The sequence below is a fragment of the Anastrepha ludens genome, chromosome 6 (genome assembly GCF_028408465.1).
Source record: "Anastrepha ludens isolate Willacy chromosome 6, idAnaLude1.1, whole genome shotgun sequence".
Lineage (NCBI taxonomy): Eukaryota > Metazoa > Arthropoda > Insecta > Diptera > Tephritidae > Anastrepha > Anastrepha ludens.
The window spans coordinates 69,680,017-69,701,837 of NC_071502.1; the positions used below are offsets into that span (position 1 = coordinate 69,680,017).

Here is a 21,821-nt window from a genome sequence, read left to right on the forward strand (position 1 = left end):
CGAACCTACGTTCTTTCTGAATTCCGAGTAGTAGTCACACACCAACCCATTCGGCTACGGCGGCTGCCAAGAACTGTTACTCCACCAGTATTTCCTAAGCATTTATGGAGCGTTTATGCTGCAAAAACAATAACAAGAACGGTTACATATGTACCTCCTTTCTGTATTCCTTTTCAAAATTTGTGTAGTCCAACCACCTGCTCAGGGTGAACAGCGTCGATGATGACTTTACTCATCGAGTTACTAGACGGCAAATTGTTTGAGCAGTAGCTGCCACACTACAAGGGTTATTTTAACATTTTTAAGCCCTCGGTTTAATAAACATGCATATACATATACATCATTCGAAAGTCCAAGTTTTTTCTTCGCACAACCAGCTAATAATGCACTAAGTTATAGGCTTATAAGTACTAAAGTCCAAAAGTTGGGCAAATTTTATATTTCGATTCTTGTTTCATTATTCATTATTTTTTTTTTGCATTGTTTAATGGAACTACCACTGCTATCTGGTGTGTTAAAGCTTCCCTTGCAGAAAGAAATGCTACATGGAACATGTTCCAGTATCAACTTTAGAACACTAATGGATTCATTATTACTTAGATGCTTAGTCCAGCTTCTCTTAGTGTGCCATTCTCTGTTTTTCTAATAATGTAAGGAAGGAACTAAAACTTTATACAATCCATCTTTGTAAGACAGATATTTTTATTAGAGAGGCTTGCCATGGCCTACCGACAGGCGATTGCTGATTGGAAAATAGTTGTTTTTTTATCATTTACTATCCGTGATGAGAAGTGCACTTCGATCACGGGGCCAATCACACGACATTCATGCGCAAGTGTACTCGACGCGGACTGCCACCTACACGAAGCCAACATTAAAACATTTTTCAAAAACTCTAATATAATGAGTGTAATTAAAATGCAATAAATATTATTGTTTTTATACAGATAATTTTTTAAGTGTATTTAGTTCTGAAGCGGCGCCTATAAATAAGACTGAGTGTGAAAATTAGAACTTCAGTTTAACATATTTATTCCAAAATAAGGTAGTTCCTCATTTAACTAAACATTCCTTTCACTCTATGGAGAATCCTTAAGTAAAATAATAAAACTAATATTGTATGATTGCAACATTGATAATGCATATTTGTCGTGTGTTACTCACTACCGCCACCTTTTTGGGGCTCTATACGAATATTGCGCACTCCAAGGAATGGTGGGACGGCGCCAATTACTATCAAATATATCCGCGTTCTTTTCAGGATAGCAATGGAGATGGAATCGGTGATTTGAACGGTAAGATTTGTGGGGGGAAGTGAAGAAAGAAAAAAACTTAGATTACAGTAATTAAAATAGTGCCATGAAATAAAATTACAAGGTGTTATAATAAATACTTGGTACTAGTGGCTTTGAGAAAGAGTGAATGGTAAATTTATGAAATAAATTGTTGAATTAGTTTTAAAGGTTTTTTTTCGAAGATTTGGGGCTTTATTGTGAAAAAACGGTACAAAATATTTTATTCGAAGTATTGGCCATCGCTAGCTACAACTTTCGCCCATCTTTCGGGCAATTTCCGGATGCCGTTTCTCCAAAATTCTGGCCGCTGCTTGGCTATCCATGACTCAACCCATATTTTGGTAGCCTCGTACGAGGAGAACCGCTGGTCCGCCAAATCGAGACTCATATGCCGGAACAAATGATAATCGGAGGGAGCTATGTCTGGACTATACGGCGGGTGGGGTAACACTTCCCAGCCAAGCGTTCCAAGGTATTTTTTGACAGGTTGAGCAACATGCGGCCGAGCGTTGTCATGTTGCAAAATAACCTTGTCGTGCCTTTTTACCGTTTCCGGCCGTTTTTCTTTCAATGCCCGGCTTAAACGCATCAATTGCAGTCGGTAACGATCCCCCGTGATTGTTTCGCCCGGTTGGAGCTGCTCAAAATATACGACGCCGACCTGATCCCACCAAATGCAGAGCATGATTTTCTTGCCGTGAATATTCTGCTTGGCCGTCGACGTTGATGCGTGGCCGGGCAAACCCCATGATTTTTTGCGTTTTGGGTTATCGTAGTGGATCCATTTTTCGTCGCCAGTCACCACCCGATGCAAAAAACCCTTCCGATTTTGTCGCTCGATCAGCAATTCGCACGTAAAAAGTCGCCCTTCGACGTCGCGCAGCTTCAACTCGTACGGAACCCAATGTCCTTGCTTTTGGATCATTCCCATCGCTTTTAGACGCTTGCAAACGGTTGATTTATCAACGCCCAATGATTCATCAAGCTCTTCTTGGGTTTGGCACGAGTCCTCGTTTACCAATTCCCCCAATTCAGCGTCTTCGAACTTTTTGGGCTGGCCAAGACGCTCCTTGTCTTCGGTGTGAAAATCACCACTTTTGAATCGTCGAAACCAGTACTCACATGTTGAAATCGACGGAGTATGGGCTGGGTAGGCCTCCTGCAGCAATTAACGGGCTTGGGTTGTATTTTTTTTCAAATTGAAGCAGAAAAGCAAAGCTTTCCGCAAATTGCGTTTCGACGGCACGAAAGTTGACATACTCGGAGCACGAAAACACTGCGTTGTTTATACTTCAGCGAAATGACAGATACTGATAAACAAAGCCTAGGGATGAGGCTTTGTCATGAATATATATTCAGTATTGCCAACGCGATAGGCGGCCGCCGTAGCCGAATGGGTTGGTGCGTGATTACCATTCGGAATTCACTGAGAGGTCGTTGGTTCGAGTCTCGGTGAAAGCAAAATTAATAAAAAACATTTTTCTAATAGCGGTCGCCCCTCGGCAGGCAATGGCAAACCTCCGAGTGTATTTCTGCCATGAAAAAGCTCCTCATAAAAATATCTGCCGTTCGGAGTCGGCTTGAAACTGTAGGTCCCTCCATTTGTGGAACAACATCAAGACGCACACCACAAATAGGAGGAGGAGCTCGGCCAAACACCTAACAGAAGTGTACGCGCCAATTATTTTTTTTTTTTTTATTGTCAACGCGATAAAGTGATAAATAGCGCCATCTGTGTGTCACCTTTAAAACTAATTCAACCTCCCAATATATGCGGCAAACATGCGTTTCATAACCTCAGCACGAACACTTATTGACAAGAGTAGACAATTTAGTTATTTCTTATTTAATTTTAATAAATTTTTATGAATACATACACAGGACGTTTCCTTACAAAAACTATGTAAATCCGAATTTTAAACGTAATGTCTCATGCTGGAATTTTTCTTAAATTCGTACATATCGACCACTAAAGTGAGGTATGTCAGTGTGAATATAAAATAATACTAGCGCACATCCTATGACAGGCAAGAATAAGTCTCTCAATCCTTTTCTTTTATGAATCTGTTTACCATAAAATCCCATCTACAAGATCATTTATAGGGACATCGATTTGATGGCCTAAATATATCAAACTGCACACCGGAGTAATTTATTCTTGGTATAATTTTTTAGACATTTGTGAAGATATACTAAAAAAAAGAGATTACAAAATATCGATCGATATATTGAAAGTGGAAATCTTTCATAAGAATAAAATGAAAATTTTCGTTAGTGGCACGGGTGGATATTAAGTTAATAATACGATTAAAAACAAGTGTCTAGTGTAGTAGTCTGAGATGGACACTGTCGAATCGAAAGTTATACTATGAAATTTAATATAACATCGATATATTTTTGTGTGTAAGTGTGTGGAGGCTAATGAATGGGAACATCCCAAAATCTACTTTCACTTCCCTCCAATTAGTTTTCAGGTTGTGCATATATATGTCTGAGGTGCTGTGGGGAATGGATATTAACGGTCTGCTGCATTTAATCCTTATGAGCATGATTAATGTTTTCGACATTATCGTTAATGCTTCTGAAAATTGGGTTATTTGTAGGCTATAATGAGGTTAGGTTAGGTTAGCCTGGTTGGCAACAAGCTACGCATAGACCTTTTGGTCCCTAGAGATACCAGATGGAGACCGACCTCTATGAATACCTAAAGTAGACTTCATGTAGGATGTCAGCGCATTTGGCGAATCTAAGCAGCGCTGGGAGACGTCCTCTAGACCCTGAAACAATGGGGCTCCCAGGCATTTTAAACGCGTTTTTGATAATGCCGGACCAACGCACAGAAGGTGTTCTAAAGTTTCCTCAACATCCTCTCTGCATTTCCTGCATTTGTCCGTGTTAGCAATCCCTATCTTGTACGCATATACAGCCAATAGATTGTGGCCTGTTAGCATACCTATGATAGTTCTGCAGTCCTTTCGCGAGACCGTAAGTACGAATTGAGTCAGTTTTTTGTCGTTAGTGTTGCTGTTTTGCATGTGGTCAGATTAGTCCACCTAGCTTCCACTCGCCTTTTCATGTAGTCGACCATTTCAATTGTATTTAGCGGTTTTGGTATGTCATTCTCTTGTTCAAAAGGTAGTCTAACAGCACTTTTTGCTATCTAATCTACTATTTCGTTCCCCATAATGCCTTTGTGACCAGGTACCCAGTAGATATGCAGCCTACTGTTTCAAAACTTTAATCATATATTTTACAAATTTATTTAATGTTGCGAGTTTTTTAAAGTGAAGGGTATAATAAAAAGTAAACTAAAAAAAAATTCAAAACTTTAATATTATATTTTACAAATTTAATAAAAGTTGCAAGTTTTGGTATATATTTTTTATAGTGAAATATCTTCGGATCTGTCTAATATTTTTAAAACGTTTTTAATTATTTAGAATAAAATGTACTAAAATTTTTTTGGTTAAAATTGTTGGGATAATATTTTTGTTGTTTGGGCAGAACACAAATTATAAATCTTTTTTCAATAATAGTTGTGGTTATGCTCAGTAATCTCTGCAAATTGCATAATAGTATTCACATAACTTTCAAATAGGCATAGCAAATCAGTATAGTCATATGTCATGTTCGCCCCAGCCTCGTGACGTACATTAATAAGCAGATACTCATATAACAACAGTGCAAGAGCCCTGGGTCTTTAGGGGTCGCCTCTGTGGCTTTAGCGCGTTGAAAGGGGCCACGGTATTATATGACAGGAGTCCGAGGACCGGTCTTATAGTATCATTCCATCTCACTGAGACGAGTCTTGAGCAACTCTGTTGTCAGGACCTGGTAGCTGCTGAGGTGTGTTATAAGGGTAGAAGCGGATGGCTGAGATTTGTGATTGCATCTGCTTATTTTTCTTACGATGCCCTGGAAGGGTCACCACCTGTGAAGGCCATCAGTCTCGTAAGGTCTCGTAAGCGGCGCAGTCTGGGCCTCGTTCTCTGCTGCCATGCCAATGCCCAGCATACAATCTGAGGCAGCAGCAAATGGAATGAGCGGGGCTCTCGGCTATTCGAGTTTATCGCTTCCTCTTGCCCAAACATGCACAATAAGGGCAGACAGCCCACGTTTGTTACTGCTAGAAAGCAGGATCTGATTGATCTCATCTTATCAAATTCAAAATTTGGGTGGTTAATCAGGAGCTGGAGAGTCCTTGCCGAAGATTCGTGGTCGACCCACAGGTATATTGGGTTTCAGTGCGGCGAGGAGGCACAAATGCCATAGCCCTCTAGAAACCCCAGGAAAATAGACTGGCAGAAGTTTAGGGGGGCGTTGCGGGGCTTTGACGTGACACCACCAAGACTTCGGAAAGAACAGGGGATTGAAGTGGCAGTTGAGAAACTCCGCGCTGCCTTAGTTGAATATTTTGAGTCAGCCTGTCCAGTTCGAACTTTCCTTGATCGGACTCCCGTTCCGTGGTGGAACCGAGAGCTCCAAACATTGAGGTGTGAGTCGAGAAAACTTCTAAACCGGGCCCTCAAGACTAATCTTGCTGAGGACTGGGAGCGATACCGTCATATTCAGAAGAACTACAAGAAGCTAATTCGTGAGTCGAAAAGGGCTTGCGAAGAGGAGGATGAGATGACAGACCACTTCCTGTGCGTTTGCCCCGCCTTCGCTCGAATCAGGTTTGAGGTTTTTGGCACTGATGTGTTAAGAAATGACCATCTTGGTTCCTTGGCACCACAAGATCGAGTCAGATTTCTGCAGAGATCGGGTAGATTGAAAGAAGAGTAAAAGTGAATCCAAGTGTAGTACAATGGACTTAATTAATGTCCGAGTGCTGCACTTGCTAATATAGTTGTCCCGACAAAAAAAAAAAAAAAAAAAAAAACACACAACAAAAAAGCAGATACTGGGAGCAAATAAGTAAATTTTTAAAAGAATTGATGGCAAGGTCCAAAATACTTGGCTCGCTTAACACGCTTTGATCATCTCAAAATGTGGAACCGCGTACTTTGCACGGCCATTGTGCATCTCAGATAACAGACGTTGTCGACATGAGATAGCCTTTTATTATAACTCGGTTGTTATTGGTATTGTTGATGGACATCGCTTTAATCCTAGTCAACTCGAACAGTTTGTTCGGCTTTGTCTCCACGTCAGAGAACCTATGGAAGAGGACACAAATATCGTCTACGAAGTGCCAAATGAATTTTGTGATTTTTAAGTACATTGTCCAACAGTGATTACCCAATACGAAGAAACACCAATAATTATAAAAAGGATGTCCCCCAATTTTGTCGAAGACAGGACCTCTGGTCGAACTTTTTTCATGGGGACCAGACTAAAATTTTTGACAAAAGTTCGAATAGTTCATCTATACTATGAATAAAACGGCGTGAAGCAAAACTTCTTTCAAAATTCAATTTGTTTGAAAATCATGTACCCCGTTTTTAATTTATCTTATTTACTTCCAGGCGTAACAGAGAAACTGCAATATCTTAAGGATATCGGCTTTACGGCTGCTTGGCTCTCGCCCATTTTCAAATCTCCCATGGTTGACTTCGGCTACGATATCTCCGATTTCTATGCCATACATCCCGAATACGGCACTATGGAGGATTTCAAGGCGCTCGTTGCACGTGCCAAACAAGTAGGTATCCGCATTATACTCGACTTTGTGCCGAACCACACCAGTGATGAGTGCGAATGGTTTGTGAAGTCAGTGAATCGTGAACCAGGCTATGAAGACTTCTATGTGTGGCATAATGGCACAGTAGATGCAAATGGTAACCGTCAACCACCCAGCAATTGGATAAGCGCTTTTCGCTATAGCGCCTGGGAATGGAATGAGCAGCGTCAGCAATACTATCTGCATCAGTTCTCTATTAAGCAAGCAGATTTGAATTTCCGCAACCCACTAGTGGTCGCGAAGATGAAGGAGGTTATGAGTTATTGGTTGGATACGGGCATTTCAGGATTTCGCATTGATGCGATACCCTTCATGTTCGAAAAGGGGCCAGATGAGAATGGTAATTTTCCTGACGAACCAGTCATTGACGATGTGAGTGTATGCCCAGACCCAGATGATTGGTGTCATCTGAATCATACGTATACACAAGATCAACCGGAGTCCATTGAAATGGTGTATCAGTGGCGTGAATTGGTGGAGCAGTATAGGAAGGAAAAAGGCGGTGAATCACGCGTTTTATTGACAGAGGCTTATACTACTTTTGATAATTTGATGTTGTACTATGGAGATGGACAACGAAATGGATCGATGGTGCCATTCAATTTTTATTTCATGAGAAATGTGAAGAACGATTCGTCAGCGCAAGAAATTGTGGATATCATTGAACGTTGGATGCAAAGTATGCCAGCAGGTGTGTCGGCTAACTGGGTGCTGGGCAATCATGATAATCCACGCTATTCGACGCGATTGGGTGTACAGCGTGCTGATCTGTTTGCGATACTGCTGCAGACTTTGCCAGGAAATGCGGTGACCTACTATGTATGTATGCAAGGAAGTAGAAAATGAATTATGGTGTTGGCTCAAGAACTAAAATTGGGTTAAGTCAAGCTAGTAAGACTTTTAAGTAAGTAATTAAGAATAATAGAAAGAAGATGTGATGGACTTCAATGTAGGGCGTACTTAGGTAAAAGTATAAAGTAGCGATAAACATAGCGATATAATGAATGCTCATTCCCACTTTATGAATCTTGAGGGAAACTTTTTCATTTCTTTTAGTGCAGGCCGTGCTGAAAGTTAGAAAAGTGAACCTTTCTTGCATGAAAATAACCACTGGGATACTGAGCAAAGTTTTCATGGCGCCCATAATAATTGCGAAATGGTAGTACAACTGCCATCAGTCTTTCAAAAACCACATTGGTAGAGTTCTAGTACCATTTTTATAACAAGCTTTTAATTATGATTTGTAATCACTTTAGGTCCATTTCCGCATTTTACTCTTTTTTTGAAAGTATATTTCTTGAGAAGTGCCTGGTAGCATGGCATGGCATGTGAAAATATTATCTTTTTTCCCTAAATGTTTGGACAGTTTTTTTTGTTATTTTTATAAAAGACGCTCTCTCAGATTGTATGTTTTCCATTAATAGTTGAGACTATGCTCATCCCCGAAAGTACCAGAGTTATGGGAACATTCCTAGTTATGTTCAAACTCTTACAGTGAACCGAACAATTATTAGGAATTTCAAAATTTCAATTCCAACTGGATAGAAAAGAGATCCATTATTTTGTCGGTAGGTGACTGAAGTGATCAATATCTCGTCAAGTACTGAAGAAACATTTTAAAGTTTAAGCTCTTTACCAAGGTGTCATTTCTGTTCTTTTGTAGGTATATTCCATTCAGTGGAAATTCGGTACATTTTACAGTTTTTCTTTGAAAAAAAGAAGAAAATGTAAGCCAGGCCGCTGAAATTGTGAAAGTGCTCTAACAGCTAATTACGTGCAAGTTTGGTGTCGGCGATTCTATCCCGGAATGTTCGATGTTAAATATGCACCTATTGCAAGCAGGCCCGTCATCGAAAATGACGATAAAATCACAGAAATAATCAAAGGTTATCGTTAGTAGTCGTAGCATCGCCCAGGAGCTAAAGATTGATCATGAAACCGTTTTAAACCATTTGCGCAAAAAAAAAAAAAATTAATAATAATGGATTTACAAGCCATACACAATAATATTTAAAAATGTTCTTACATATTACTAAACATTTGTAAATTTGCAAAAAAAAAAAACAGATATATCTAAGAAATTTTGATCTTATGGGATACATCGATGAGCTTACTTCTTCCAGTATAAACCTTTCACGGAAAGAAAGAAAATGTGGTTATTTTAACACACTAAGTATTTCAGTATGATAACAACTCGAGGTCGGTTTTAGGACTAAAGTGTTTCTCGCTGAAATAAATTCGCAACGGTATCTTCAATTGAGAATTCTAATAATTATTGGCCCCGCGCTTCGCCTGGAGTTAAAGAATGCTAAAAAATAGCGTTGCTCCACTTGAGAGTGGGAGAAGTTAGATGAAAACTTTATCTCAAAAGCGATTATTTAGTTGGTCTCCACATAATAATTGGAATAATAATAAAAAGTTTCATATTTTTGCCTTACTTTGCTATTAGGCAATTGGGTGAGGCAATAAAAGAAAAATAAATTTATTTCAAAACTTAGTCATTTACACTGTACAACTTTTTTCATATTTTAAAGGTTTCACCAATAGAATAAATGAATTCATTCTATATTCACGTATATCTTGGATCACTTGACATGGAGTTGCCCCATTACTAATTGTTTCAGACGCGCAGAGCATCAGATATTCCAAATAAAAAACGAACGCGCTTATTCAAAATTCTAAATTCGATAAACTTTCAAAAAGGGCGTGTAAGTTAACTAAATTTTCGAAGTGTAAATTAACTGATCGGTCTAACCAGTTTTGCAAAGTTATAGTTCCTATGCACCGAGCTAAAAATCCATTCATATTAAAATACTCGAACATTTCTCTACGGAAATCTTTTAAAATAAAGTTCCACTGTAACCGAATATATATGCACAGTTGCTTTGCACAGCGTTTGTTGAATGCTGGGTGTTAATTCTCCTAAAAAGTTTTTTTTTCCGATAGAAACATACTTACAAAAGAGGCGTGTTTATAAGCCAAATTGTGTCAATTATTGTATAAGATTAATTTCAAACCGCAATTAATCAAAAATTAAGCAAACGATTGAAGTACTTTTTTTTTTGCTATAAAACTCGGAAAGGCTTACTATCAGTCTGCACTAATCACATTTATCGATTATAGTCCTATGAATAATAAAATTTTTAAAACATAAGGGGAATTTTCGTGATACTCAAGCTTTAAAGACCCACTATTATTAATTGAATTAATGATGATGATCTGCTCTAAGGTATTCGGATGATTAAAAAAATCGAATCAAGTTGATATGTGATATTTATAATTATTCCGTATATAATCATTAAAATATCAGGTGTTGCATTATAACTGCGTATGTATGTTAATAACCGGCGAAAAAAGTGAAAAAAAGCAATAAATAGGGAAAGTGAAATATGTATCTAAATCGATTAAGTGTTATAATTGCTTAACACTGGGCTATGTTTCAACAAATTGCCCAGAATCAAAACGTGCGCAACGATGTGGAGCGGTATTTATAATAGTACCGGCTATAAAGCAATTATTTGTAAGAAAAAAAAGACAAAGCTGAAAAGCGAGTATGGAAAAAGTAAGATTAATGAAGGCCTATTCAAACATAGTACACATACCTACATACCATCAACTATCAAAGCAAAGTGATTCAAATCAACAAATACAAACAAAACCTGAAACGCGCTCTAGTAGTGCGTGCGCTTCCACCAGAAACTTTGTAGTAATGAAAACTTGTGGACTGTTAGTTGTTCATGTGAGTGGAAGAGATTTGCAGGTGGTTAAAACGGCTGTTCCGCGAAAATTTAAAAACCTTTCAAAAAACCAACAGTATTCATCTTCATAACGATGACAGTTACTGCTGTGGAAACATATTGCTGAAGACTCTATTATTGCTGGTCAGAAATAATAAATCGCAATGTGCATTCAACTGACCGTGAAATCGGGTCCTTTATTGTGTACGAACAGTGATAAATGAATAAAAAATATGTGCTGTAGCATTCAGAATATCAACGCAAGCCTGTGGTGACTATGATGATAATGTAAAATACACAAATATATACATACCTTTATGTGAATGTATGAGAGTGTATCAAAAATTCCTAAGTAGACTATACTGTGGTTAATTAATGATAGCGCAGAAGATCACGTAGACTGAAGCGGAAAAACGCACACATACATGTCGTGACGTAATCCCAGATGAGATGTGCGAGATAACTAAGAAAAAAGTGTTATAATAGTCAGCGTTCATAAAAGAAATTCAGAAGCTAGGTTAGACTAAAGCAAACACAAAAGACAATAAGAAGGGAAATTTGATTAAAAAAAATTAAATAAATTAGGTAATGCAAGCAAAAAGAGCAATAGAAAGAAAAAAATTAAAAGTTAGGGCAAAAATTAAAACAAAAAATTATTTTGCAAAAAATTTGAAAGTTTCGCTAGGATTACATCAAACATCAAACATGAACGATAATAGAAAAAAATGTGCTGTAAAACAGACATTTCAGTTAAGTTAGGCAAATGCTAATAAGAAAGTCAATGAAAAGAAAAAATCTTTTACAGAAAAAAAAAAAAAAATAAACAAAAATAGTTCGATTAGGTTATTGCAAACGAGAACGTTAATGAAAAATTAAGTTGCAAACAATTTAAAAGTTGGGTTATTTTAATGAAAATAATAGAATAGGAAGAAAAGTACCGAAAAGCATTTAGAAGTTAGGATAATTAATAAAAAGTACTAAAAAAAATATGTTTTCCAAAAAAATTGAAAGTCAGACTTAGAAAAAAATGTACTTTGTAAAAAATTTTTAACTACAAAATGAAATTTAGTTTAATGCAAACCAGGAAAACAATAGAAAGCAAAAATAATTTAAAAGTGCAGTTAAATTAAGCTAAAAAAGAAACATGCCAAAAAGAAGGAATGTTTTGTATAAAAAGAAATTTAAGTTAGGTTAAGTTGACTTTAAGAACAGAAAAAAAAATTTTTTTTAAACAAAAAATTGAAACAAAACTTTATATATGCATCGCCTCAACAGCTGATTCTAACAAATTCACTGGGACCCAATTAGCGGTACGGTGCGCAACCACTCTTGGCCTCATTGTAATCGATTACACTAGTGTACGAATTTTCACTTTCAAAAATGGTCCTCGACCAAAAAGCGTTTTTTAGACTAATTTGAGGTCGCTGAACCAAAAATGAATTTTATTTTTTTTTTTCAAAGAACGGTTTCCGAGATATTCCCAAAAAACCTGTTTTTTCTGCAATAGTGCAGTTATTACCTGCAATCTCGAAAACAGTGCGCCATTTCTCTGAAGTGCATACATTTCGAAAGGCACACATATAACCTACATGGCAATATATAATTCGTGTCAATGGAAGTCGTAGTTTTCGCAGATGTTGAAAGTAAAAAAAAGGCATTTTTGACGTTTTTTACTAAATTATCAAAGTTTATTAACTTTTTTCTGGAACAAAAAAATTTTTTATATCGACATAAGATAGGTTTTCTGAAAGACAATTTTGTCACCTACATTTTAAGCCTAAGTTTGTCTAAATCGACGAAAAATTGTAGAAGTTATGACCCATAAAGTCAACACGTGTGATTTTGCAGCTTTTGACTTGTCTATGTTTGAGGTCGAAAATATGCTTTTACTCTCAAACTTCTTCTTTTATGTTGCACGAAATCTTCACGAACGCTTTTTGGTCGAGGACCATTTTTGGTGTAAACTAGTGTGCCTAAGTGCCGCACCAAAATGCCATAACCATAACCATAGCCATATGTGTCTATTGAATTTTGTTTTTCCCCGTAACCGTAAGCAGCTGTGAAATACTTTAGATTTGTTTTGATATTTGCGATAAAAATTTCAATATTAGAAATAACTGACGAAAAATTACTTGACTTAGTGGAAAAATTGTCCGTGTTTTTATGACAAAATGCAAATGTTTACGAATTTCTTTTCTTTAAGACTTCTGCCAAAATAGTATTCCAACAGAACTTTAAAATATTTCTATGTGACCTTTTAGGTTAACTCTTCCATCATTTGAGGTTTTTTTTCAAAATATTTTCTTAGTTTTTTTCAAAAATATTTTGGCATAGGACTGATAGTTTAATTAGCTTTATAATTTCAATGGAAAAACTGAACTGATTTTTGCTGTCGATTGGAGTGTACATAAGTAGAACCTTATATTTTATGGGTGCTTTTTGAGCAGGCGTGCATTTTCGTTTGTGACGCATTTTCCTTGTTTTGATAGATGGAGGCAAAACTAATAAGCAACTGAAAAATAAAATTATCCGAACTACTGAAGGTTCTGATATGCGGCTATAGATTTTGCGTATAAAAGTCGTCTCGCATGCTCGCAATGCATTTTCGTCTTCCTTCTAAAAAAATCGCTTTTTCTTTGAAAAAAATAATGCCTACCGTTATTTTTTACATGCTTAACATATCATATAACTAGATTGTGATATTGACACCCATTTACTTTGAACTCATTGGCAGAACCTTCTTATTGTTCGACTTTACGTACGACACGTGTTACTAAACGCCTTATCAATTGTAGTAAACACCCAATTCTGGCATCTTTAATTATTTTATAAAATTTAAACCATTATTTTCACCTTATAATCGACTTTCTTAGGGCGAAGAACTATGCATGGTAGATGGCGAGGTAACATGGGAGCAAACGGTCGACCCACAAGGCTGCAATGCTGACCCCAGCAACTATCAGAACTACTCGCGGGATCCCGCTCGCACACCCTATCAATGGGACGCCTCTAAAAATGCTGGTTAGTAAACATCCACTATGCTTGTACTCGTATATATACTGATAGTAATAACACATAACTACATATGAACTATTTCTGAGTAATATTTATTTTTTCGCAATTATAATACATAGGTATATTATTATCCATTTACTTAAATTTTCTGCCGCTTTCAGGCTTTTCTACCGCCGACCGCACTTGGCTGCCAGTCGCCAGTAATTATCGCACAAATAATGCGCTGGCCCAGTTGCGCGCACCAAAAAGTCATCTGCAGATATTTATGAAATTAATTCGCCTACGCAAATTACGCTCTCTACAAGATGGCCCACTTAAGATAAAGGCCATTGGCAATGACATTATCATTTATTCACGGTGGGTGCAATATACACACTTACATGGTGACATACATACGCACATATATGCTAATACTTTATTAGCGCTCTCATAATGCACTTAGGCGTTGCCACTTTCAGGCACTCACCGCATAATGCACTTCAGGGTAGAAGTGAAGCAGCTTCAAGTGTTGCCAAGCTACCGCGCCTCTTATAGTATTTATGTATTTACTTTTGATTGTTGTTGCTCATTTTGTTTCGTAAATTATTGTTTAATATTCCCTTTTGTATTTATTGCAGTGAGATATCAGGTGATGATTTATTTGTGATTGTGTTAAATCTGGGTGGCACACCACAAAGTTTGAATATAAATGAACACTTCAATATGGGCTCTCAAGCGGAGGTGATAACATCGTCATTGCAGTCGGCATATCACGATGGGTGAGTAGAGAAAAGAGAGATATAGAACAATGAAATTAAGTTAAAAAAGCGCAGAAGATGGTTGAAATGGGATAATGAAGGTCCCCTGAAAGTGTTCTTACACTTTATGTATTGATTTTCCCTCGCAAATATCCATAGGTGTTTAAATTGTGCAAATCATTCGCGATTGAGTATCATTCGTAAAGAAAATATTAGTGTGATTTCATGCTACCGGGACTTCCTTTATATTTCTGCAAATGTGCTATAGGAGCCTTTTAGTATTCAAATGATGTATCAGGATTTTTAAACAATCATAACTACTAGTGCGGCCTGTTCGTATAATAAAATTGTTTTCTGGCTAAGTTTCAAGATATTGCTGTCTTCCACGGGGACTATTAAGTTGCCTTTGAGCTCTTTCAAGCTTTTAATAAGTTACAATTTTAACTAAGCATTTTGACACCAGAATAGATATTTAATGCAATACAATGATATGAAAAGGGAAACAGATATCAGAGTGACAGCGAGCTGCAAGGGACTTTCAATGGCTTCGAGAAGTCAAAGCGGCAAAGCAGATTGTGCAGTGGTTTACCGGTTGAATTGTCTTTGTAGCTTTTGGTGACGTTTTGGTACTTTGAATATTTATATTCGTGCTTTGAAAGTTGAAATTTCAGCACATATTTTGATTATTACTGGAGCGATAAAGTTAAACCAAGTAGTGGATATTAATGAAGAAACCAATAGGGAAATTAAAAGTAAAATAAAATTGATGGTAGAGAAATAATTTTTCGCATTTGTGAGCTCGTTTAATTTCAGCTCAATACAATAAAGATACGAAAACGAAATATTTGGATTCCATTAAAAAAAAAAAAAAAATACCAGTCTAACGGTTAGACGCAATAGAAGTGAAACCTTCCGTAAAACAAACTGAGAGAGAATGAGACGAAAGCAACATTAGGAGCGGGATAATTATAGGTTCATTATAATATTGCTATAAAGTTCATATTTTATTTTCTTCATTTTATTATTAATCATCCTCAATGTTTTCAATTTCAACAAATGATACGAGTGGCTTATGATAGCTAAAATATGATACAAATGCTTTGGTTTCGATGTTGTCAACATATCTTTGAAATACCGCGTCAATTGTTGTTTTTGATCGTGTTTTCGATTCAGTGCGATTGTTACACATTTTTAAATTGAATGTTGTATTGAGAAAGTCAATTAAAGGAACCGCTGTGTCCAATGCAAAGTTTACGTTAAAATCGCCACTTAAAATCATTGGAACTTTATCGTAATCTTTTCTAATATAAGTATCCGCGATATCTACTTCTGGTGTATACATTATTCAATTTTCGTGAATAAATTCCGTGATGCTATTTATTTTTTCTGTCGATATTCACGACACTTTTCTGCATTATTTTTCGGCATAATTGCGGTAAATATTTAAAAATGAAAATATTTACGAATATAAAATAGCGGTTGCTATTATGAGCGTCGTAACGCGTATATTACACAGACGTACTAACATACACACAAACATTCGTAGGACGCTTGGTCTAAGCAAGTATTAGGCAGTGTAGTATAGGTATACATAATGCCTTCTCGCTCACCGTGGCTCCGTAATACGCAGGCGCACACACATACGTACTAGCATACATACAAACATGCATACGTATGACGCTTGAACTAAACACCAAAGCAAGTAATAGGCAGTGTAGTATATATACTACAATACTCACTATACTAGCGTGGCTCCGCAGTATGCAGCCACACACATATACGTATATCAACATATAACGCTTCGTAGCCAAGAGTGTCGCTTTTTCGTTTCATCGAGTCTCAAATCACTCCCAACGATTCTAAAGAAGTTTTCACTTCAAAAAATTATTTTAATAATAATAATTAATAAAGTTACGTGAAAAGTTGTTAATTAGATGTGTTCCTAATGTTTTCTTTGCGTAATAAAAGTGTTTGTAGGGAGACGTTAGCTCAGGTGTGCCACAAGGTTCGTTGTTGGGGCCAATTCTCTATAACATCTTCTTAGCTGATTTCCCTGACCCACCATTAAGTTCCGAAATTAATAATTGCGATATTAAAGTGCTCATATACGCAGATGATATAATTATATTGGGATCTCACCAACGCATAACCAAAGCTAATGAAGCCGTTAACTCATACCTAAATTAATTAAATACATACTTTCACAAATGGAAGCTAAAACTAAACTTCAATAAAAGCGAAACAACTATTGTTAAAGGAATACGTAAAAACTTATATCCAAATGCTCGTAAATATGAGCCTCAAATTAAAATAAATGGATTCAACATAAAATACAAAGAACAAATCAAATACTTGGGCATAATTTTGGATAGCAAATTCACCTTTGTAAGACATATAGATTTCATTTTGACAAAAGCAAAAAAAATGTTCTTTAGCTATTGTAATTTATTAAGAAGGCAGGGTGGACTATCGAACTGTATTAAAATAAATATTTACAAACAAATAATTAGACCAATCATATCTTATGCTCATCCGATATGGTTCAACATTTCTTCGAGCCAAATGGAGAGGCTCAGACGATTTGAACGATATGTTTTAAGAATTTGTAGCGGTCTTAACCGCCAACCTTACGGAAGTGGTACTTTTCGGAAAAGAGTTTCTAATAAAAGTTTATATGAAAAATGTAAAATATCACGCATAGACTTTTTCTTAATGAAATCGTCAGTAAGATTTGTTGATAAACTGACATTCATACAATAGAAAATGAACTGATAAACAAATATCTGTCAAAGGCAAGGGAAATATCATTACCTCTAACAGAAAAACATTTACCACCAATATATTTAAAAATACTAAAAAATAATAATATGTTACATAAAAATAGTAAAGCAATATATTATCATAGGCGATACAATACTTACAACTTCAACGATGAAAATTTAGTTTTTAACATTGATCAATTTATAGCCAAATAAATTATAGAAGTTTAATATACGTTATCTCCTTTTTAAGCCCTTTTTGGGAGAATATAAATAAGTTTTCAAATTATGCCAAAGACATTCCAAATAATAATGATAACCTAATGTAATGATGTATAATCAAAAGAAAAATAAGTTTTAAACTCCTAGATAAATACAAATGTATGTCAGGATAATGCTAAATAATCTAATTTTATCATAACTTTGTAAACTCCTATAAAATGATTTTGGGCAATAAATGAAATGAAATGAAAGTGTTTGTAGGAAAAGGGCTTTTATACCATTTTATATGTATTTACAGACAAGTTCCCATGTGTATATATTTTCTTCGAGTCTCTCATTGCTCTAATGGAAGCTCAACAAATTTTAGGCGCCTTAGATTCGCTACTTGTCTGATCGCTATGTTTTTGGCTCTGTTCACTTGCATGTGAAAGCAACAACAAAGTTATTGAGCAGGATGCGCTCGCTCACTATTTGCCGCCAACTCTCTTTTACTAGATTTTCATTAGATCGTGTTCATATAGTGAGACTTAAGTTGCGTCAACTTTGCAAATTCTCTTTTGGTGTTGCCCGTCGCGCTATTAGTTTAGTTTTTAACATAGAGTCAACAACAATATTGAGAAGAGCGAGGGTGCTATGTTGACAGATCGCGAGCATTACAAGTAACAAGTATTTCAAACAAATGCCTCCCTGTATGAGCACGGATTTTTTTAATTCTCGATAAGTGCTGCCAAACAAACGTAATTTTTGGCAGCACTTTTCCAATGCTACAACAATATGTTTCTTTAAACCATTTGCTTCATCTATTAACCACATGGTTTGTCAATCGATGATGGCAGTGATTCTCCACTTTCGGTGAATACTATAGAGTGATCATGAGTATTAAAAATGTATATTTTCTTAAATTATGTGCAAGAATTTTTCCCATTTAAAACCGTTGTATAAAAAAAAATAGGACAGAATGGCAAATATAATGTGTTCAGTGGACCCTATTTATCATTTATCAACAATAAAATCTCTTACAATTTCCTTTGCTGTTTTATTCTATAATTATTACTTGTATTGGTTTTGTATTTTATAAACTACATATTAATCTTGATTTCGATTTATGTTGTTTTTGCTTGCAGTGATATCGTTGATCCCATGAAATATGTGGCCGAGCCATATGTAGGCGTAATTTTGGCGCAAGTTTAAGAGTTCCTGCCGCAATGATGGAACAACTCAGATGCAAGGATGTGATTTTACTTATTTGTAAATACATGAATGCATATACATATATTTATGTAGTTTTTTTTCGATTTCTCGTTTCGCAATGCAAAGTTGAACCTCGCGCACAAAAAGCAATAATAAACAAATGAAAAATGCCAGATGTTCGAATAGCTTCTATTCAAATTATAATTCCTACGAAAACACATATGAAGACAAGTTTTTCATGCAAATAAAGTAAGACAAAGTGAGAGTTTCACAGGATGGAGTGGCTCGCATTTATTTTTTTCTTCTTCTTCTCTCTTTTTGTTTAACCTGTTTTTTAAGTTTATATGAAAAGGGCGCCGGTAACGAGTTGGCAACTTTTTCATAACTGAAATATAGTGTTTTATTTATTTACTTATTTATATTTATATTTTAAATGATTGTAGGACACAATTAACCTGGAATAGCCAACGATTGCATTTTGAAAATGCAAAATATGCTGTTACATTTACACAAATAAACTCAAAACTACGTAATAAGACTTCCACATGTAGTTATTTGATGCAAAATATTTGGCATATATCGGCATATTGATGTCAAGGTGAAGACATTCTCAATAATCTTGTAAGTGAGAACATTCGTCGGAATCGATTTTAAAAGATTTTGCATAACCTTTACCACGAAGGCCGACCAAAGATTCTTCAAAAAAATGAGGCAAATACCGACAAAATGTGGAAATTGTGTCTTCTCACTTACCACTTGAAAGCAAGAATTATAAAAATGCGCCATATCTGAAATTGGTTTGTAATAGGAAAAAGAGCGTGACACTTTACGTACTAACTAAACTTTTCATGCTGTTCATGAGCGGAATTGCTTATGGTCCAATTTGTATTGTTAGAAAACCTCGTCTTACCCTGTATTACAACTCAACTCATACAGTTTGTCAAGAGAATGTTTTGACATAATAAAATATTAGATCTATTTGCACTTCTTTAACTAAAACCATCGCTTCCTGTTGAATTTGAAGAGTCTTTCAAAATTATTTCATTAATTTATATAGTTACCAGTTGTTGCCGCATGTGCCAAATATCTTTCGACCTAAAGCGATCTAATGCAGACCGCTCTTAATAAGCTGTCCAGATAGGCTCTAAATAGCGGTTTGGGTGGGAAACCTCAGAAAACAGAATTAGGGCTGTTCCTGAAGAAATACAAAATTCCCCAATCTGTGGAGTCAACATTAAAAGGTGTAAGGCTATGGATAGCGCCAAATATTTAGGTGTAATTCTCGACGAGAAATTAAATTGGCACACTAATGCAGGGGACAGAGTAAGGAAAGCTACTTCAGCTCTATTTTTATGCAAAAAGGCGTAGGTGGACTCTTTCTCCGAAGAACACTCACTGGCTGCATAAGATTGTTTTCAAACCTATCCTCCTTTACGGGATTATAGTCTGATGGACGGCTCTCAACGTGACTACTATTAGAAACAGGTTCCAGAGGATTCAAGGTATGATGCTTATACAGGGTGGGCCAAACAAGACCTACTAATGTTAAACACAAATAACTTTTGCAATAATCATTTATTTTGGTTAATTGTTTTTATACATTGAATTTATTTTATGGAAATTATGTATGAAATATTACATCAGACAAATGTCCACCATTTTTCTCGATACAAAGATTGGCTCTTTTGAGCGCGTTTTCCATTACACCACCTAATGTTTCTGGTTGAAGGCTCGGTATTTCGTCTCGAGTATGTTGCTTCAGCTGTCTAATAGTCTCTGGTTTATTAAGATACACTTTGTCTTTTAAATATCCCCATAAAAAGAAGTCGGACGCAGTCAAATCTGGCGAACGAGGCGGTCAAGTTAAATCTGAATTTTTGTAAATCAGACGTTCGCCAAAAATTTCACGCAGCAGGTCCATAGTTTGCCTAGCAGTATGCGCAGTTGCTCCATCTTGTTGAAACCACAAATTAGGATACTGCTCCGCTATTGGCCGCAAAATGTTTTCAATCAATGTTCTGTAAGAAGCTCCTGAAATCGATTCCCGCATTTCATCCTCATTTTCGAAGAAATATAGACCGATAACTCTAGTGGCCATAACACCGCACCAAACAGTACATTTAGATGGGTGCAACTGATGTTGGTGTGTTGCTCTTGGATTTTCAGAGCCCCACAATGTAAAGTTTTGTTTGTTGACATAACCTTTTAAATGGAAATGCGCATCATGCGATATCAAAAAATGTTGCCGATATTTACGCTGCGTTAAAACAATTATCGTTGACAAGAATAGAAAAACTCGATAATTTTAAAGCGTTGTGTTTTACTGTAGGGTTCCATAATAAATTTCCAACAATTCAATTATAACCTACAAAAAGAGAAAAATAAATATGTCAAAAAATAAAAAAGTTATTTGTGCTTAACAAAAGTAGGTCTTATTTGGCCCACCCTGTATATATCAGCGGCGCTCTTAGAATCACACCCTCTGATGCTTCGAATACTCTTTTCCTCTTATCGCCATAGATTTAGTTTGTAACCAGAATGCATTTAACTGTGCTGCTCGGCTTGCTGGCACTAATCAATTTAAGTGTTAGACACTCGACCATAACACTTGGTCTGGGTACAAAAAACCCGGATGACTATTGTTTGAATAAACCAAACTTTAATAGGTTATTTAGTACTAAAATTCCAGCTGCCATAGATGTGAGTGAGTTGACAATATACCTGATCGGAAAAACTGCTTAAGGTTCTTTACCGGTCTTTGCGTGACTGCAAGTCAACCTAACCTAACCTTTTTAGCACTTAGAATTTTAGTACAGTGAACTGAAAGTCTGATGTGGCTCCAAAATCGTGTTGATTTTTGATGGTTTCTTTACTGATGGTGATAAGTGTTTTCTTCCATGGCAAACATTTTAGTTTATGACCTGGTAGAATTGTACCTATTGCAGAAATACCAATTAGAGGTGTGTACGAAACAAATTTTTTTCTATTACAGCGTGTATGTTAATAGAAATGCTCAAGCGCTTAAGATGAGGATCAGAAGAACATAATTGTCAATGGAGTCATTCAACTGTTTTTTTGTCCATTAAGAACTAATTCTTTAAAGGCGTAAGTCTGATGCATGGCTGTTAGACTATTAATTATATATACATATATATCGACCTCTACTGGGTATTTTTCCAGCT

At 36.1% G+C, this 21,821-nt stretch overlaps 1 protein-coding gene across 1 annotated transcript; it reads left to right on the forward strand.

The window, feature by feature from the left end:
* Positions 1–1,031: 1,031 nt before the first annotated feature.
* On the forward strand, positions 1,032–18,933 carry LOC128867318 (maltase A1-like). The gene is made up of 6 exons (XM_054108435.1): positions 1,032–1,295; positions 6,764–7,797; positions 13,589–13,736; positions 13,892–14,087; positions 14,348–14,488; positions 18,573–18,933. The coding sequence occupies exons 1-6, from the start codon at positions 1,121–1,123 to the stop codon at positions 18,637–18,639; spliced, it is 1,761 nt and encodes a 586-aa protein (XP_053964410.1). The 5' UTR covers positions 1,032–1,120; the 3' UTR covers positions 18,640–18,933.
* The last annotated feature ends 2,888 nt before the right edge of the window (positions 18,934–21,821 follow it).

Excerpts from the sequence above, each read along its gene's own strand:
- LOC128867318 (XM_054108435.1), top strand. The coding sequence starts at position 1,121 with ATGATTGCAACATTGATAATGCATATTTGTCGTGTGTTACTCACTACC. Across the intron at positions 1,296-6,763 it reads TGGAATCGGTGATTTGAACG|GCGTAACAGAGAAACTGCAA; the intron begins GTAAGATTTGTG and ends ATTTACTTCCAG. Across the intron at positions 14,088-14,347 it reads GACATTATCATTTATTCACG|TGAGATATCAGGTGATGATT; the intron begins GTGGGTGCAATA and ends TATTTATTGCAG.